Here is a 19,719-nt window from a genome sequence, read left to right as displayed (position 1 = left end):
GCATTTTTTGATTATACAAAATCTCATTTTATGATCTTTTCCAAAGGGAATTGTATGCTATCACTATTTAAAAAAGAAAATGCGAGAAGACATTTGGCTCTCTTGGGCTCCGCCGGGCCTCAGCATACTTTCCATTTTCTAGTTCATCTCTTGTCCTTAGGCAGAAATTCCTTTCCTGTGTCCCAGTAAAATGCATCTTAAAGTAAAAGGCTTCAAAGCTTGTTTTGGTCACCCCTGCTAGTGTCTCATTATTATAATAGTAAAAATGGTTTTTTTAAAATTCTAATCCAAATAATTTTTTGCCTCAATTGAGATGGTTCTTACTTACCTTCATTTGAAACAAAGGAAAGTTGCCTTCTGCCGCCCATGCAATATTATTTTCTAGACTTAAAACTTTGAATCCTCCCAAGACTAGGCTAAATAACCACAGTTCTCAGACATTTTTTTTTTCCACAGAGCTTTTTTATTCTTCTCCACTCTTTAATTTTAAATTTCTACTCCAAAACCTCCAAATTCTTGGTCTTACTTTAGCTTCTGCAGTGCTACTTCTGTATCAGGTAGACATTTGGGGTTGCATGATTTTTTTGCCTTGGGGTTTGTTGGGAATTACTTTTTCTAATAAAATTATTCTATTTGCTAATATTTCTTAGCCCCTATTCTGTTCCTATATACTATTCTTCTGCTTTCTCTTATTGCCTATCATCTCTCCTCCATGTTCCTTCACTCTTTCGGATGATTGACAGATGCCTGCTTGCTGCCGGTGACCCAGCTCTAGCTGGAGTTGATCACTCACTCCACTTCCCAGTTGCCATACCCTCTCTTTGATCTACATTCCTTTTAAATGCACAATCTGGGGGGGAAGGTGGTGCTGGGAAATGGTGGGTGAGCAGCATGTCCTGAAGAAAGTGACTGTGTGCTGTTTTGCAGTGTTTCCTTTGGTAGAAGTAGTGACCCCACAAGTCCCTACATTTCAGCCAATCGCAATTCATCTGCTACCTCACCCATTACCATTGGTTCATCTACCTCTCGGGGCAACAAGTGGCAACCTGCCTCTTCTTGCCCTGCACCAATCAGTGCAAACACTACTGCATCTGCACACCATGGCAGGTAAGGCTTCTTGGGGCCATTTGAGTTACAGTCATCAAAACTCATGCCTCTGGATGCACATATGAGATTCAAACCAAAGAGACTTTGGCACTGGGGAAGCAAGTTTGAATTCTTGTGAAAATGTCCATGGTTTAACGAGGAGGTTTTGTTTGGACTTGTATTAGCCACTCAGCAGTTGCTCATTGAAAAATCATAGGGTATATATCTTGGTACTTGGTGTTTAGGCATCAACTTAAAATGACCGCTTTTGTGTGATTACTATGTAAGGGACTCATCCTATTATGGGAAAGCACATATTAAAAATATCCCCACACTTCACTTACATTAATTTCCCAGTGAGTAGGAATCTCTTCTACTTACTCTTTTTTTCAGAGGATGGCATACAAACCCAAATCAGAAGAAAAGCCAGCTCTTGTTCCAAAAGCTTCCTATAGCTTTCTGAAAATTCCCAGCCAATGAGAGCATTTTGCTGGAAACACACGGGAGGGAAGAGATTTATGTTTATATAAATTTGTCTAGATTTGTGGTATTCTTGGGGCCGTGGTGTCCAGTCTGCCTAAGGGGTAGCATGGGGGTAGCCTGTCCGGGGCTTCATCGTGAAAGCACGATAGGACTTCAGCTGTGGTTTTGGCTATAGCTTTCAACCCTGTATGTGTGCGCAGAGACCCTTTTACTTTGGGGTATGACAAAGGGACTTCTTTTTGAGGGCTTGTTTCTAGAACTGACACAAAGAAAATGAAAAACATTAATGATGATAGTGTTGCTTGTTGCTGCAAGAACACTGTTGATGGTAGTACTTGATTGATTTTTGTCCATTTATTAGATTTCTTTCCTTAAAATAAGTGGTGATCATTTGTTCCAGGAGGGATAGGCTTAAGATGGATTATTAATAATAATACTGATAATTATGTAGAAATTTATTAGGTCCTCATAATAATTCATCTGCACAGACATAGTAAATATTATACCATAGATGAAGAAACTGAAACACAGGTTACTTGCTTAAGTATTAAGAGCTGAGACTAGGGAAAAATAGTAACGCTGCCATTTGTTGAACCCTATCATGTGCCAAGCATTGGCTTAGATACTTACAAAAATTACATGAGCAATTGGTTTACTCACATGTAACAGTAAAGCTAAATAATTGAGGCTAAAATATGATAAAGGTTTATTTATTTTTTCCTCTCACTTAAGAAAGTCCAGAAATAGGCAGGGCTGGCACCACAGCTTCAAAGTCCTTAAAGAATCCTGGATCCTTCTGTCTTTCTGCCTCACAATCCTTAGATCATGCTTCCATTTCCACAGGTTGCCTCATGACAGAAAATAGCTGCTGAAGCTCTAGCTGACATGACTGCATTCTAGGCAGGAAGAAGAAAGAAAGGGGGAAATACAAAAAGAGAGAAGGCCTCTGAACTGAGGTTTTCCCCCAAAGCACTAATTTTCTACTTATGCCTCACTGGCTACCTCTAGCAGCCAGGGAGACTTTGGAAAATGTGAATTTTTAACTAGGTGCAATGCTGCCCTCAATAATTTACAGGTTCTGTTAGGAAGAAAAGGAAAATGAATATAGGCTGGGCAACTCGCTATCTCAGGCACACATATATTGTTTATAAAGAGGCCTCCAGCGTATGAAGTACCATTTTTATTTTATGGATGTAGAAACTGAGACCCAAAACTTAATCATCTGCCCAAGGTCACATATCTAGTAAGGAACTGAGGCAGGGTTTGAACCTAGATTTGTCCATGTCAGAGATCCTATTTCACTGTTTTGTTTCCACTGAGCTTGTGTTTTATTCTGAGCTCAATACTGATGTTCTTCATACATTATTTTATTTAGTTATCACAAGACCCCTGCATTTTAAGGTATCATTATTCCCGTTTTACAGATGAAGAGACTAGAGAGGTTAACTTGGCTGAAATGTAGCCCCACATGGTTCCAGAGCCTCTGACCCCTGCTCTGCAGCTTTTCCTATTTTTTTTTTAAGATTTTATTTATTTATTAGAGAGAGAGAGCATAAGCAGGGGGAGCAGAGGCAGAGGGAGAAGCAGACTTCCGGCTGAGCAGGGAGCCCAATGTGGGACTCAATCCCAGGACCCTGGGATCATAACCTGAGCTGAAGGCAGACGCTTAACCAGCTGAGCCACCCAGGCGTCCCTTCCTATTCTGCTCTTAACATTCTACTTATAAAATTATACCACATATCCAAATAATAGTACAAGTTCTATTCTGTAATTCAATAAAATAAAAACCCTTGGCATTTCCACAGCAGAAAAAATCTCAGGGAGAACAAAACATGTTATTAACCTAAAAAGAATGTCAGGTAAGGTTTTTTTTTGTTGTTTTTTTATGTTATGTTAATCACCATACATTACATCATTAGTTTTTGATGTAGTGTTCCATAATTCATTGTTTGCGTATAACACCCAGTGCTCCATGCAGTACGTGCCCATCCCCCCACCCCCCTCCCCTCTAGAACCCTCAGTTTGTTTCTCAGAGTCCATAGTCTCTCATGGTTCATCTCCCCCTCTGATTTCCCCCCCTTCATTCTTCCCCTCCTTCTATCTTTTTCTTTTCTTTTTTTTTTTTTTAACATATAATGTATTATTTGTTTCAGAGGTACAGGTCTGTGATTCAGCAGTCTTACACAATTCACAGCGCTCACCATAGCACATACCCTCCCCAATGTCTGTCACCCAGCCACCAATTTTTTATAGTTTGGTTCTGGCTAATTTTATTCATGTGTCCTATAGACTCATACATTTTATAAGTCTGAGGAATTTAATTTCACCTTTTTTCTGAGTCATTAATTGCGTCTGGAGAAGTGGCTTGTGTTTTTTAGATACCACTTCAAAACTGTTCTATATTTATAATTGCATCTAGGTACCATATTTAGATGTTTTACAATCTGATTATTGCTTTCAAGCTTATTCTAATGATGTGATTATTTGAAAATGAGCTTATAGCTACTTATAAGCATTTCTGGTAATTGTGAGTAGGTGAAAAAAAAACAAACAGATTTTTAGCATTCCTTATCTTCATTGCTTTTCCCATCTCTGTGAATATCAATTTTGGATCTCTGTTACCCCAGCAACAAGCTGTGACATCACAAATGATAGCTTTTTGGGTGGAGAGCCAATGGTTGCTCTCAACTCTTTGTTAAGAAACAAAGATCTTGTTTTCATGTAAATGAGCTTAATTATACAGCTTGCTGTTGGAAAGTCTGCAGTTAAGGTTACATATAGAATCTTACTAGTTTTTGTTTCTGTTGCTCATGTATGCACTTAAGAATACAGGCTATCAGGCATTTGGTTAAATAGAAAGAGAGCAGTTGCTGAGCTAGGTGGGAAAGAAGTAAACATATGAGGTTGTATTTATCAAATATCTCTGGAATCCAAGAAGATGGTCATCTAATCCAGGCTGAGGACTACCAAAGACTCTCACTGCCAAGAATTAAGGGGCAGGTGGAGAATAATATCGTAAGTGACTTTAGCGTTGTTTTCATGTGTGTGGAGAGGCCCTGCCTCTGTGTGTGTGTGTGGAGACCAGATGGTGCTCAGGAGTCATTTAAAGCATTCTTGCATATGTTACTATCTTCCTTGTGCCATAGCTCATTTTAAAAAAAATTTTTAATCTCAAGCAAAAAAAAAATTTTTTCATGAAATATAACTCTTTGGGCAGAGGATATCAAACTAAATGTATAATCATACTGTTGTAAGAATCAAGAGCTCAGAATTTAAAAAACCAGTCAACCAGCCAACAAAAGTGGAGCAAGAAGATTCTCTAGTTAAACTTACCTCGAACCCTCTGTCTGTGTGCTAGTGCTTTGTTGTGTAGCATGCTTAACCATTCTCTTTCTGCTTGTGCTTTTGTGTGTCTGTGTTTTTGATTTCAGGACTCCTTACAAATCCCAGGCTGACTCAACAGCAGAGAAAACAGCAGACAATGTCTCTTCTAGCACCCCGCTCTGTGTGATCACTAATCGACCTCCACCTAACACTGCCAATGGGGTTACAACTGCCACTCTGCTCTCCACTCCTGGAACAGACTCCTCTGTGGAAGCCAGGGACAGGAGGAGGTATGTTCTATACTGATTTCATTTGCGGGGTTCTGCTTTGAGGTAGGAGATAAAGGAGTGGGTGTGAAGTCTTTCCCCCAATCCCAGATACATTTATGAAAGTAGATCTTTATATTACAGTTTGGGTTTTCTATTTTGCCTCTGGGAGATTTTTGACAGAGATCTTAATTATTTCTGATAATATTTAACATAGATACTTATTCTGTTATGAATATAGGCATATCTTTTTTCTATTTGTCTTATAAAAGAAATCAGGATCAGGCATTATTTCCCCATTTTGTGATGGAGAACCTGAAGCACAGAGAAGGATCTTTTCTTTTGTTCTGAGGAGTCCGTGAAGATTTCTCTGGCAGGAAAGAAAAGCAGTATCATGAAAAAGGCTCAGAGAAATAAAGCTAGGATATCATTTTAATTAATTTAAGAATACCGGAAAAAGAACTGAATAGTATATGATGATATGGTAGAAGGATAGTGACTAGTTACTGTACAGTTTCTTTAGAGAAAAATTATGAGAGAGCAGTCATGAATTGGCACAGGAGAGATTTAAGGTAGAAGCTAAGAAGAACTTTTTGATTGTCATTATTAGGAGATGTTCCAAGATGTGACCAAGAAGAATGGGACATTTTCTCCCACTTGAAAAAGTGTAAAAAATAGAATGCACTCCATTTGGCTGTTTCAGATCTACTTAAAAACTGAAGCCATACTTATCCCTTTTTTAAGACTATAAAAGGAAATGAAATCTTATCAAAATTTAGATTTCAGTTTGGCTTCATTTTCTTTTGACTATCCAAAGGAAGAAGATTTTATGTTTGTGAGTGTGTATGTATGTGTAATAAGTCAAGAAGTCTTATCATCTACAAGATACAACGAGTTGAACTTTTTAGATGTTTGTTTATTATAAAGACAGTTCTAAAATTAAAATTTTGAGAAGTGGAAGGGAGATGTTAAGTGAGTTGAAAAATTGTGGTTTTTTCTTCCTTTCTTTTCCTTCCTTTCTTTTTTCATTTCTTTGTATAAAAATAGAAGAAAGTCAGTTTTCTGGGCTAACAGGTTGCAGAGCATCATCTTTTCATTGGTTTCCAGCCAAGGAAATTTTAATAAATTGATCTTGAATATTTAATGTTTATATATTTAATAGCTCAGATGGAATTTAGGTATTATTAGTTTCATCTAGGAACTAAATGCAAAAGTAATATTTTCTGAATATTAGCTGAAAAAAACTCCCTTTAAAAAATTCCTTCTGGGCTGAGACAAGTAAAATGAGTTAAATTCATCATTAAGCTTATGATCCCTGTAAGGATGTGTAAATCAGGCTTTTTATCAAACTGCATTATTAAATATTTAATTGCATGCACCATTATTTAGAGAAACCTAGAGAGACAGTTACTGTCTTCTAGGATTTTTATAACCTATGAACAATAAGATAGCACCTGCTACAGATTTTAATTTTGTTTTAGAAGTTTTACTTAAGCCACAAATAGTTATTGATTATATACTGTGTACCGTGTATTCTCACTAGGACATAATTCCTCAAGAAGCAGCAAATATAAGAAGAATTAAATCAAAATATCACTGAATTATGTGAATTTGGTGTATCAAGATAAGTGAATTTTTAGGATGGCACAAGATAATAAATGGGGATATTAGATATTTATTAGATAATAAATGATCTTAGACAAGTTAAATAGGGTAATGGCACAAGAGAAATAAATAAGAAGGTATTACATAAAGAGCTGTTGGACTCAGTCACTAGCATTCATTCTTTTCAAAATATTTGAACATTTGCCATTGCAAAGTACTATGATGAACCCAGGTAATACAGCAGTGAACAAGGAAAACAATCTCAGCCCTCGGGGAATGTATGTGATAGTGAAGAAAAACAAACACTAAATAATTGTGATATATACTATGAAGAAGTAGTGTGAGTTGTTATGACAGAAGATCTGCCTACAGAAGACTTCCCTTCTCCTGCAGAAGGTTATCTTAAGGGTATGATCCTCTTGTGGACAAATAATAGCTAGGAAAAGGGGATAAGCATTTCTGGCAGAAAATATGGCTGTTGAAAAGCCACTAAGGTGGGAAGGTGCTTGATCCTTTGGAGAATTTGAGAGAAGATGTTGTGGCTCTGGGGTAGAGAGCTAGGGAAAGAGCAGTCTAAGGTGAGGCTTGAGGAATAAATAGGAGCTATATCATACAAAGTCTTACAGCTGAAGACAAAGATTTTGGATATATATGTTAAGAACCATGATGAGCTACTGGAAGCATTTTTTTTTTTTTGAACAGCTTTATAAAGATATAATTTATATATACCATATAATTTAAGGTGTACAGTTCAGTCATTTTTTGGTATATTCACAGATATGTGCAATGATTACCACAGTCAATTTTAGGACATTTTCATCATCTTAAAAAGAAATCCCATACCTTTAATTATTGTCCCCCCTACTCCCACCCCATCTTCCCATTCCCTAGACCTCAGCAACTACTGATCTATTTTCTGTTTCTGTAGAGTTGCCTATTCTGGACATTTCATGTAAATGGAATCAATATGTGGTCTTTTGTGACTGACTTCTTTCACTTAGAATAATGTTTTCAAGGTTCATCCATGTTGTAGCATGTATCAGCACTTTATTCTTTTTAATGGCCAAACACTATTCCATTGTGTGGATATACTGCATTTTGTTTGCCACTCCTAAGTTGGTGGACATTTGGGTTCTTTCCACCTTTTGGCTATTTTGAATAATGTTACTATAAACATTCATGTACGAGTTTTTGTGTGGACATATGTTTTTCTTTCTTTTGGATATATATGTAGGAGTAGAATTGCTGGGTCATACAGAAAATATGCAAAAAGCAAAAGGATAACATGATCTGGTTTACATTTTTTAGAATCCTGGCTTTTAAACTCTGGGTACAATATTCCATATGAATTGGACAGGGGAAGGATGGACGGGAATAGATGTGAGATGACCAGTAAGGACACCATTGCAAAAGAAGGGTGCATGAGAGAGAACATTGGCTTGCACAGAGGTAGTAGTAAAAGAGATGGAGAAAAGTGAATGGACTCAAAATTTATTTAGGAAAAGGTTCTAGCAACATGGTAGATGGGTTTATAAGGACCCCTTTCCCATTATTAACGTAGGAAAATGTAGTTGAGTTCAGAAAAGTGAAAGGGAACTGCTAGGTGACAAAAATGAAGAGAATCCAAAGGCCAGAATGGTTTGAGTGGCCCAGGGTTGGTATAGGACGTCTAGAGTAGATGTTAGCGTCTGGAGGCTCAGATTTTAATGCCATGCCTGGGTGTAGGAAGCATGGCTTTGGACCTGACTAGGCTAGGATCTGTAAGTAAGAACCTGTATAAAGCTGGAGTTCTCAAAAGACTACCCAGTTCATAAAAAGGGTACTTTGTCTATGGCCCCCCAAAATGTCAAGGATGGCGCCTATTCAAGGGTCTGAGCAGGGACAGAAAAATCTTCTGTGGGAAATTTTTACTACACATATAGTGTGGAAATCCCAAGCCAAGAATTTTTTTTTTTTAAGATTTATTTATTTAGGGGCGCCTGGGTGGCTCAGTCGTTAAGCGTCTGCCTTCAGCTCCGCTCATGATCTCAGGGTCCTGGGATCGAGTCCCGCGTCGGGCTCCCTGCTCAGCAGGAGGCCTGCGTCTCCCTCTCCCACTCCCCCTACTTGTGTTCCCTTTCTCGCTGTCTCTCTGTCAAATTAAATAAAAATCTTTAAAAAAAAAAAGATTTATTTATTTATTTGAGAGAGAGAAAGAGCACGGTGGGAGGGACAGAAGGAAGGAGAGAGAATCTCAGGCAGACGCCATGCTGAGTGCGGAGCCTAATGCTGGCCTTGATCTCATGACCCTGAGATCATGACCTGAGCTGAAACCAAGGGTCGGATGCTTAACCCATTGTGCCACCCAGGCTCCGTGCCACCCAGGCTCCCCGCCCCCCGCCCCAGAAGCCAAGAATTTAACATAGAAACTAAGTCGGCACTCTTGAAACTCTGGGGCCATTGGCACAGGCAATTTAAAACCACCATGAAGAAACACATCGACAACCCAGGGTGCAAAGGATTTCTATAAAACAGTTGCCTACCAAAGACAAACTCACATAGGAAATGAATCACTCTGAGAAAAAGTTAACAGATGCAGCTTCTTAAATACTTAGATACTTTTAGAAGTATTACATGCAGATCACTATGTAGTAGAATTTTTGGATGCAAAACAGAAACCTCAAACTATTATTTAATTTGGTAACAATAAGAAGTGACCAGTTGTACTGAAGATAGACACATCTATAAAAATGGCAAATTAATCAGAAGTGGTTCCTAGAATAAAATATTTTGGAAATGTGTTGTTTCTATATAGAGTCCTATATATGGGAACCTGCATATATAAAGCATCTAACAACCATTTATTGAGAGACTGCCATGTGCCAGGCACAGTTATTAAAGATACAAGGTCAAAGAAAAACATCTTTCCTGCCCTTGAGAGCTTAAGTTTATCTATTGTGGGAAGGCAAACAAGTAAATCAACTAATATAGTCAGTTGTTAAGTGCTCTGATAAAGATATGTATAGATTGCTATGGGGGCACAGAGGAGGGGAATCTAAATTAGCCTGAGTAGGGTGACAGAGAAGGTGTGCCAGAGGAGGTAACTGGAGTTGAATTTTGAAGGCAACTAGAAGTGAACTATAAGTAGTAATAGGAGGCTGGTATTTTAGAGGGAACACAAGAAATTCAAGAAACAAGTTTAATATCCCCGAAGCTGGGAGAAGGCAAGGCCAGTGTTGTATTTCTGAAAGTGTCTTTGTGAAATAGATTTAGATGAATTAAAAAAAAAAAAAAAACAGCCTGTGGGCAAATGAGTTTGTGAAAGAATCGGTTAAAGGAAGTTAAACAGGATTACTCCAAAACCTTCTCGGGATCATTCCTCTCAGGGGGGTGGTTGTGGGGTGGGGGTGGGGGGCCGGGGCGGGGAGTTGGGTGTAGAGAGGGGAGTGTGGGTGTGGTTAGAATTTGCAGCATTTTCCAAATTTCTGTGTCCATCGAATAGTTTTGTTTTGTTTTTTTTCACAGAAACCCAAGACTGGTATTCCACTGGGTATACTTTGGAAATTGTGGAGCTAGAGAGGTAGGCAGGAACCAAATCATGGAGATTTTTGTTGTGCTATGCTAAGAAACGTGAACTTCTGTTTTCCAAGCTATGGAATACCACTGAAGTATTTTCAGCTGGGGAATGACTTGATCAAATAAAACCTATCATTTAAGCCTTTACAGAATTAAAACCATTTAGAATTTCTCCCTCTAGACAAACATAAGCTGAAAGAAAAAAAACCTCACATGTTTTGAAAACAGCTACATTTTCCTTCTGAAAGAGCATGCTGGGTGCTAATTCTTCTCTTGAAGCTAGCTGCAGCTTTCTCTGTAATCAGCTCATTGTGGAAGTATTTGGACTCCTGCTGGGAACCACGATGGCGGCCTGAAGCTCACATTCACAGGGCCAATTTGAAACGATTAGCGAGCACTGGGATAAATGGGGCTTTAAAATGGGCCACAGCGAGACCTACCCAGTGGAAAAGCCATCTCTCAGAAAGAATCTCCATTTGCAGTGTAATCAGAGCATGTGGACTGGGGAGTGGGTCTTACCATGAAAGCTGCACAGCTGGCTTTTCTTTTCTGAGAATGTTTGGTCCTAAGAAGGGTGTGTGCATACCGATTGGCTCATGATGGGTCTCAGCTTTACTCCCTGTGTGCTTTATTCAGTTCGTTAACTACAGATACATTATTAAATGGACAGAGCTAGATACAAAAAAAAATAGATTATGATACCAAACAATAATAAACATGGAAATCTTAACACTAGATTTTTTGGAGGGGGGCGGATTATGGGTATTTTTTTATTTTCTTTTGGGTTTTTTTTCTGTATATTCCAAAATTCCAGAGTGATAAAGTATTACCCTTATAAGCAAGGCAGGGGAAGGAGAGCTTGAAAAAAAAATTTAACTCTAGGAACAACAGTCTTTCTTATGATGTCAGTCTGTGAAAATGGCCATAGTCACTGAAGAGTAAACACAAGAGTCAAGAGATTCAAGGTTTGCAGGATTTTAGATAATTTATTATTTTGCTACATAAGCTCAGGGCAGGACTTCTGAAATAGTTTATTACTTTTAAGAAAGGGATGATCTTGAATTTACAAAGTTCCTTTTGTTTTCTTTCCTGAAAAGCTCAAGTATGCTCAAAGTATTCTCTTTACCTGATGGAAAGAATAGGAGTTAAACTCCCTGTCTTACAAATGGAAATGCTGAGGCCCTCAGAGCATGGAGTGACTTGCCTAATAGCACACCTTGAGTCAGAGGCACAGTGGAGATCGTCACCCAAGCCTCTTTTGCCCTTGTCATTGAACTCAATAACCATTTCTTCTTTTGGATTTGAGAAGAAAGGTTCTGATTTGGGGACCCGTCCATCTTAGTCGGTAGCCCAGCATGCGGTGGTCTACCTTCATGGCACCGTGATCACCGCCACCCAGTCTTTGGAGTGTCCCTGAGGCTTACAGAAACCAACAGGGTCATCTGATTGTACAGGGGTTGATTTGACTGGCGGACAGCAGGACAGAAATGGCAAGTGGCAGGCAGGTGGCAGATAGCCCTGCAAGGGCATCAGAGCCAAGCGGCAGCTGTCGCAAGAGTGTCGCGGCTGGTTCGTTTTCCAAAGCGCCAAGTTTTCCTTAGCAACAAAATGTAAACAATTCCCTTGGCTAATATTAGAGTCTGATACTGTCCGCCTTTGATCCTCTTGCTCTGTTTCTCCTCTAGCTTTTTCCCTCTCAACCCAACCCTGAATTTTACATCTTTCTTTCTTTAATGTATTCAACTTCAGTAAGAAATGAACTCTAGATTACAAAATATTACCACTTAATTCTGAATTTTACATCTCTTTTATTGGTGCCCTTTCTTTTCTTTATAGAAACGGCTAAAATAGTTTTTCTCCAAAAGAAGCTAAAATTATTTCTCTTTCCCAGATAGCCCACATGCGACCGTGCTTGGTCAGGATATGGTCAGTATTGGCTGAGTAATATATACCACACTTATCGACCTTCGGTCCTTATAAGCTAGCTAGTTATTCGTGCTAATGTGAAGCTGTCAGCAAATTAATTTGGCATCGTCTTTGGAATGTTAGAAATTTAAACCGAGTAATTAAACTCTGAGTCATGGTTTTTTGAAGTCATTTGACTCATCTCACTGTCTCCAAGCTAAAGACAGGCAGTTGTCAATTGGAAAAGGCACTCTAGAGATTCCGCAGCGCCTCCACTCTCTCAATTTTGGTTCTAAAATAAGTATTTTCTGGGGTGCTTGGGTGGCTCAGTCATTAAGCGTCTGCCTTAGGCTCAGGTCATGATCCCAGGGTCCTGGGATCGAGCCCCGCATTGGGCTCCCTGCTCAGCAGGGAGCCTCCTTCTCCCTCTCCCACTCCCCCTGCTTGTGTTCCCTCTCTCACTATATCACTCTCTGTCAAACAAATAAATAAATTCTTAAAAAAAAAATAAGTATTTTCTTTCCCTATCTAAAAGACTGCAAAAAAGCTGAACTTATTACTACATTTTTCTCTACTGAGAGAGAGAGTTCTCTCTCTTCATGTGACTATGGACCAGGAAGAGAGTGAAATGTACATAGCAGTAGATACATTTTCTGCCCCCATTCTGGGGTTTTCTGCGTTGTTTAGATGATGAGTTATTATGTTAGCTTATTAGCTTATATAGATTATGCTTGTGGGATTCCTTTCCTGCCTAGTTAGTGAGGTCAGTTTCTGTTGTTTTGTAACCAAGGACACTCCATACCGTGCATGCAATATTTGATACTGTTGATTCTAGAGTGAACATTTTTCACATTTCAATGTCTCTAAAGCCAGGATGTCTTACTGCTGGTGGTTGTTCTTGCACATGTGTGAATTTGGTCCTAAGTGTTCTGTTACTGCCACTGAGATATGTGCATTGCTGGTACAAAATATGTCTAAATCTAAAAGATCCCTTTCAATAACTATTAAATCAAGTGCTGAAAAGGTGATGAAAAACGTGTGATTGGCACTGCTTTTTCTTTCTTGGTGGTAAAGTGGCAGTGTATCTTGCAGTGGATGATGGTTTAGATTTGATGCAATGTGGTCCCATTTAGCCAGTGGGAATGATGCTGTTGATCTATATTAAAAAACCTGAACTGGAAAGTGACTGCTAATGCATATGTGGTTTCTTTTTGGGGTGATGAAAATGTTTCAAAATTGATGATGGTGATAATTACGTAACTGTAAATGTACTAAAAACCACTGAATGGTACACTTAACTGGGGATGTGAATTGTATCTCAGTAAAGCTGTTTAAAAATAACACTAAGACCATTTAGGTCCACTGAACTGTTCTGGGAAAGAAGACCTGGATGGTGCCTGCTAAGAATTACTACAATAAGATTTAAGGGTCTTGAATTTACGTGTCTGTCATCTTTTTCCTGTATTCCTATTGCTAAACACAGCTATTGAGACACAAACTGACTTCGTTTTCCAGAGACAATGGCATTTGTCACGTAATTCCTCAGTACACCACTTAACAGTTCAGGAGTGGAGGTTTAAAACGTTTCCCCCACCCCTTCGGGACACATGCATTCCAAAGAAAGAACAAGAATCCATTCCCTGATGCAGCAGAGCCTCTGGTGGTTCTATGCCAATTCCCCAACCACTTCAGAGTAAAGTGAGAAGTCACCCAACACCTGCTACTCAAAGCCCTTATCAGCTATGTTTTTACAGTTAATCTCCTTCTGATAAAGTGGTTCTTTTTTCAGAGCTGTGAGTATTGGTGACATATGGGAGGGACCAAAATGTTATGCCCTCTCTCAAACCCCCCCTCCCCTTTCTCTCCTACCAGTTGATTTTCCCATGTCAGAAAAAGACGGTCACTAGTAACAATCTCATAAAATGAGCTCTGGTGTTTACTAGGTTACTAGGGAAGGACAGTCCGAGGAGTGGCCACCTGTTTGTTGAAAATTGGGCTTCTGGGAAGCTGTTGCACAGGTGTGTGGCAAGGTGTGTCTGAGGTAGCTTGACCTGCTCTCACCTAGAATGATTTGATCTGGCAGTGGAGTTCCTTACTGTTCCTGGTTTTATGGAAATCCAAGGCACAGGAAGTTGATCTTTATGTTCTGGGGAATTGAATCAAGCCCCTGCCATAATTTACTAGCGCCTTCTGTGTTTGGGAGCTAACTCGGTGTGCTGAGTTGCGACATCAGGAACGGGCATGGAATAGCGGAAGCAGCAGGTAAAATTTCTTTGCTTGATGGCTTTGATATCCTAGATGTGTGTTTCCACTCTCAGTCCTCTTCTCTTCCTGATGGTCCTTTGGGAAGCTGACTTGATTGCATACATTGTTTTGGTGGTGGTGTGTTTGAGAGAAGGGGGAGGGTGGATGTTTAAGAATAAGATGTACAGTGTTCAGAACAACCGGTTTAGATCTTCTCTGGTGCTTCTTCATATTCCTAAAGAATTTAAACATGTGCACTGACTTAAGGATCCCACCCAAAAGTTTAGAGTGGCAGAGGACAATTAAGAATTTCAAGACATAGAAACATGCTTCTCTTTTCAAGAGGAAACTGATACCAGTAACGTATTAAGTTGGATGATAGGTGGTGGTTGTATTCCTTTTTTTTTTTTAAGATATACTTATTTTAGAGAGGAGGGAGGGTTAGAGAGAGAGTCTTAAGCAGACTCCTCGCTGAGCGCTGAGCCTGACACGGGGCTCGATCCCACGACCCTAAGAGCATGGCCTGAGCTGAAACCAAGAGCTGGACACTTAACCAACTACGCCATCCAGGCGCCCCTGGTGGTGGTATTCTGTATATCTTTTTAAATCTTAAATATTATATATTTTAAGTAAATGAAACAAAGAAAAAATTGTTGGATATGTAGGGCAATTGCAGAGAGAAGCTGGTTTAGGTAAGTGAAAGGTTAGACTGCTCCTTGAATTGGCCTTTGAACAGGAAATTACAACATGCAGAGACTAGTTACATGCTACAAACTATACAGTCACATTGAATCTTCCTGGAAGTAAATGTTTTCCCATACCCACAAGAGAAGTTCCCTAAGTGATCTTTTATGTTCAGAGGACCAGTTTCTAGACAAAATTCAAAATCGTGCTGCGTCAGGCAGTGCAGAGGATTCTGTGGATGGGTAGTCATTTCAGTCCTGTAGAGAGATCGCTCACTAGTCTCTGAGCTCAGCTTGTCCAGAACTAAACTTCTACTCTTCTCATCTGTCCCTCTCTACTTTTCTTCTTGTGCTTTATGTCTTTGGCATCACATCCCTTTATGTTCTCAGGTAGGAAACTGTGGCTATTTCCTAAACATGTTTTACTTTTATGACCCTCTTTGTCTGTGCTCCACCTTCTTTCTTGAATGGCCTTCTGTCACCTTCCCTGCTGAACAAAATTCTATTCATACTGTAAGAACTCCTGCAGGTGAAACCCCACCACTGGCTACCCTGCTTCCCCAGCTCCAGGCTGCCATCAGTATACTCTCCTCAGTGTTCTTTGGTAGCACTTTTCTTAGGACTGGTTTAGTTAATTAAAGCAGGTGTTGTCCCTCCTCATTACTACATTGTGAGCTTCTTGAGAGTGCATTTTTTATTAGGTTTTCTTCATACCGCAGAGCCTAATACATAGTAGGGGTTGGGTACATATGTATTGAAGAAAATTCTCAGTGAAAAATGAGCCCCCATGTAGTAATATACTCTGTCCAGAAGGTGGCAGCAGAAGAACGTCAGTCGATCTACTTAGCTTAAGGTGCCCAAAGACCCTATTTTGCGTTTGGGTCAGTTTGCAGATAAGCATATTTACCCCATTCCGTGTGAAGTGTTTTAACATATGGAGTGCAGGTGTTTTCTGGCCTGGGGAGGCCCTCTGTGGACATTGCTGGGGTACTGCTTCACAACAGCGTGGCAGGCTCCCTGGTGGCAGGGCAGGAGACCCAGCGTACTCTTCAGCTGAACACACAGCGTCTGCCCTCTCAAGCAAGCCATTTAATTTCTTTAGTCTCAGTGTCTTAACTTGTTAATCAGTGGAGATAGGAGATTTGTAGGTACTATTGGATTCTAAAATCACTGGATTCTAAGCCTTTGATGACCATCTGACCGTTTCTGTGCTCAGTATTGTGCTGAGTATAATAAGAAAGGGATATGTCCTAGGTGGTGCCCTGAAGATCAGGGACACCACATATACACATAGTAAACCAAGAGTATACATTAAGGAACTGTATATCCTTGGGTGCAAAATTGTGTTCAGGTGTGTTAGGAGTTCAGAGAAGAAGATGAATGAATGATGTAGGATGGAGAGGTTAGAAAGGGCTTCATGAAGCCAGTGAAGATAGAATTTGAGTTGGCTTTTAAACATATGGAAGGTTTAAATGGGATAAGAGAATTCATATTTTTGGAAGCTTGTTATACACTGGTACTCTCCTAGATGCATTTAATCCTCACAGCTTTGTGAGATAAGTAATACTGTTTTCTTAAAAGATACAAGAAAATTAAGGCTCAGATAGATTATGGAACCTGCCCACAATCACAGAGCTGGTAAACAGCAAAACCAGGATTCAAAACCAGATCTTTTGTACTTTAAAGTCCATTCTTGCTGTACACCACTGAGCAGGTGCGTGCCAGGGCCCAAGTCTTAGTTGGACCGTTCTATACCATAAGCTAGCAATGAGCACAGTAGTTAAAATCTCTTGATATTTTTTTGAAGGGAAGACAGAACTTCTAGGAAATGAGTATTTGTCTTGGGAGATACCACTTCTGAAAATAAAGCAAATCGAACACTTTCTATCCCATCTGAAATCGAAATAGGAAATAAGGGTTTTTGGGAAACAAATGAGAAGTTGTTTTGTAGGTCCACTGGCTTATTCAGTGTTTTGTGAGGATGCTAGACATGAGAAGTTTAGTTTTGGGAGAATTCCAGAGCCGTGGGCAGGCTTATTTCTATTTCAAGAAATATTAAAAAATTGGGATTGGATGACAACAATTACCTGAATGATTCATTGTTTCTGGTTTGTCTTTAAACCATTTTTTCCCTTCTTCCCCAGAGTCTCTTAGCTAATCCTGGGTAGTGTAATGACCCAGCTCTGTAAATTGTTTCCTCTGAATAAATCTTAGTCTTCTAACCTGAAAAGGAAATTGAATGTGATTCTCAAATCTGGTGTCCTTGTGCTGAAAGTGGCTTGCTGCTCATTTGCCATGTAAATAAAATATAGTAATAGCTCAAGGATCCTTCAAGAACTATGTTCCTTTTTAATGAGCTTAGAGTGTTTAAAAGAAAGAACGTCTGGCACACAAAATTCGTAAGTAATGGGAACCAGAGCTGCAAGCTTAGCTATATCTATGACAAAAATACTTCTGCACAAAGATTTTGTTTGTCCTTGACAGGTGCTTGTCTCTCCTGTCTTAATAGACTTACCTTTGGTGCTACACTGCCCTCTGGGGTCACCATGTCTCACTCTGTCTTCGCTGTTACTCTTGGAAAAGCCCTTATGTCATTTTATTTACTTCCTAGCCTCCTATTCTCTCCTCAGCCTATTAAAGTAGAAATTCTGCCCCACTTGCCTGTCCAGTGAAATTGCTCTAGCACAGGGCCCTGTGGTGTTCCTAATGATCAGATTCCTTAGTCACTTCACCTATTACCTTGAACTCCCAGCAGCACATTATGATGTTGACGGCTACCTTCTTAAATCTTTGTTCTACCTTGACCCCTGAGATACCATTCTTCCTTGGCTCACTTCGGTCCTTTCTGACTGCTCTTTCTTTGTGTCCTTTTTAGCTTGTTTTCTTCTGCAAACACCTTACGTATTGTTCCTCAGGCTTCCTTCTTTTCTTTACTCAGGACTCTCTAGTTGATCTTGTCTACTCCAGTCACCTCAGCTATCACTCTATATTTCTAGCCCCGACTTCTCTGCTGAGCTTCATGGTACTGCGTGGAAAGGACTTATGTAGAATAGTGCCTGACTTCCAGTAGCCACACCTAACGACAGCCATTTCTGGCCGTTGTTTTCCTTTCCCCGATATTCATAATTTTAAGTGTTATTACAAGTGCACATTTCTAAGGATTCTCCAGTCCTCCGTAGAAAGAGAGTATAAACAAACCAAACCATTTCCTTCCCTCTGACCCAGAAAGGCTGGAAAGAGAGAGAAAAGTCTGTTAGTTTTCATGTATTTCTTTAAGATTTATTTATTTATTTGAGAGAGAGAGAGATTGAACGTGAGTGGGTGGGGAGGGGCAGAGTGAGAGGGAGAGAGTCTCTAAGCAGACTCCCCACTGAGCGAGGAGCCCTACACAGGGCTGGATCCCAGGACCCTGAGATCATGACCTGAGCCAAAATCAAGAGTCAGACACTTCAACCAACCAAGCCACCCAGGCATGCCCCAGTTTTCACGTATTTTAAAAAGTCTTTGTTAATGGTCCTGCGTGTCACCCAGTTGAGAAACATAGAAATCAAACTAGAAGCCTTCTCTTTTACTTCCCACCGAGAAGTGATGTACTCCTCACCGAGTCCTGTCTTTCATTGTCAAGAATCCTTCAATTCCACTCTCTCCATCCACACTGCCCTCTGTTAACTTGGGCCTTCCCAGCTGGACCCTTGGCCTTCTTCTCCCCTGCCCCATCCCACCAGTCCATCATCCTCTGCAGTGCAGGTCTGATTGGCTCACTCTCCTGCTTGAAATCCAAGAATAGTGCCATAAACAATGTTGTCTCCGGTCTTGGTTTAGGAAGCCTCTTCCCAGTCTTTCTAGGTTCTGTTCACATCACCTCCTCTGTTTTTCTTTCTCACCCCTCAGGTAGTACTGGGTTTCCTATCCAGAGCACGATCTCTTTATGGCGTGGCATTTCTTATCTTAAATTTAATTATCACTCCTTTATATGTACAACTTCCCCCCAAGGTCCTGCTGGAAATCAGGCCTTCTTTATTTTGAAATACAGTATCTGGAGTAGGTAAAAAAAAGTGTAGGATGGGGCAATGGTTGGTTAAATGGAATGAAGAAAATGAATGAATGGATAAACACCCTGTTGATGAAACTTTTAAAATGGTAAATAAACAAACGAGTAGGTAATTGGGACCAATCCTAAGACAAAACTATAATAACTTGGATTCTAAATTTCCTCCATAACCTTAATTGAGTCCAGTAACCATGTTGGAGCACCTACTATAAGCTAGGCACAGTGCTAAATGTTAATGATGTAATGACAAAAAATAGCTCCCACCTTCCTAAAACTTAGAGAATGGTGGGTAGTGGTGCATAGAATATAAGGAATTTTATTTCATGAGATCGTAGGCTCATTTTTGTTACGATCTATGGGATAGTGGCTAACACCTAATTTAGTGGGCTAGGGCCGTTGATCTGTTACTTTTTATTTTATTTTATTTATTTATTTATTTTTAAGGTTTTATTTATTTATCTGACAGAGAGAGCAAGAGAGCACAAGCAGGGGGAATAGTAGAGGGAGAGGGAGAAGC

At 39.8% G+C, this 19,719-nt stretch overlaps 1 protein-coding gene across 9 annotated transcripts in view; it reads left to right on the top strand.

Annotated features, from left to right (window-relative positions):
- PPP1R12B (protein phosphatase 1 regulatory subunit 12B) overlaps positions 1-19,719 on the top strand; it is a 209,834-nt gene that overhangs the window by 83,080 nt on the left and 107,035 nt on the right. For 6 of the 9 annotated variants that reach the window (XR_010412229.1, XM_045877023.3, XM_054507946.2 and 3 more), the window contains exon 13: positions 5,001-5,183. Coding sequence is in view for 5 of the 9 variants with exons in the window: in XM_045877023.3 (XP_045732979.1) it covers positions 5,001-5,183 (183 nt within the window). In the remaining 4 variants the exon portion in view is untranslated. Of the gene's footprint in view, positions 1-927; positions 1,063-5,000; positions 5,184-10,268; positions 10,324-19,719 lie in introns of those variants that run through there. The other 3 variants (XR_006791158.3, XM_045877031.3, XM_045877030.3) reach the window with 3 other exon arrangements.

This window comes from Mirounga angustirostris, unplaced genomic scaffold (genome assembly GCF_029215605.1).
Source record: "Mirounga angustirostris isolate CCGP_5_RB_7025 unplaced genomic scaffold, mMirAng1.0.hap1 SCAF_6, whole genome shotgun sequence".
Taxonomy (NCBI): Eukaryota; Metazoa; Chordata; class Mammalia; order Carnivora; family Phocidae; genus Mirounga; species Mirounga angustirostris.
The sequence above is the reverse complement of the archived record's forward strand: the minus strand, read 5'-3'. Positions and strand labels throughout refer to the sequence as shown.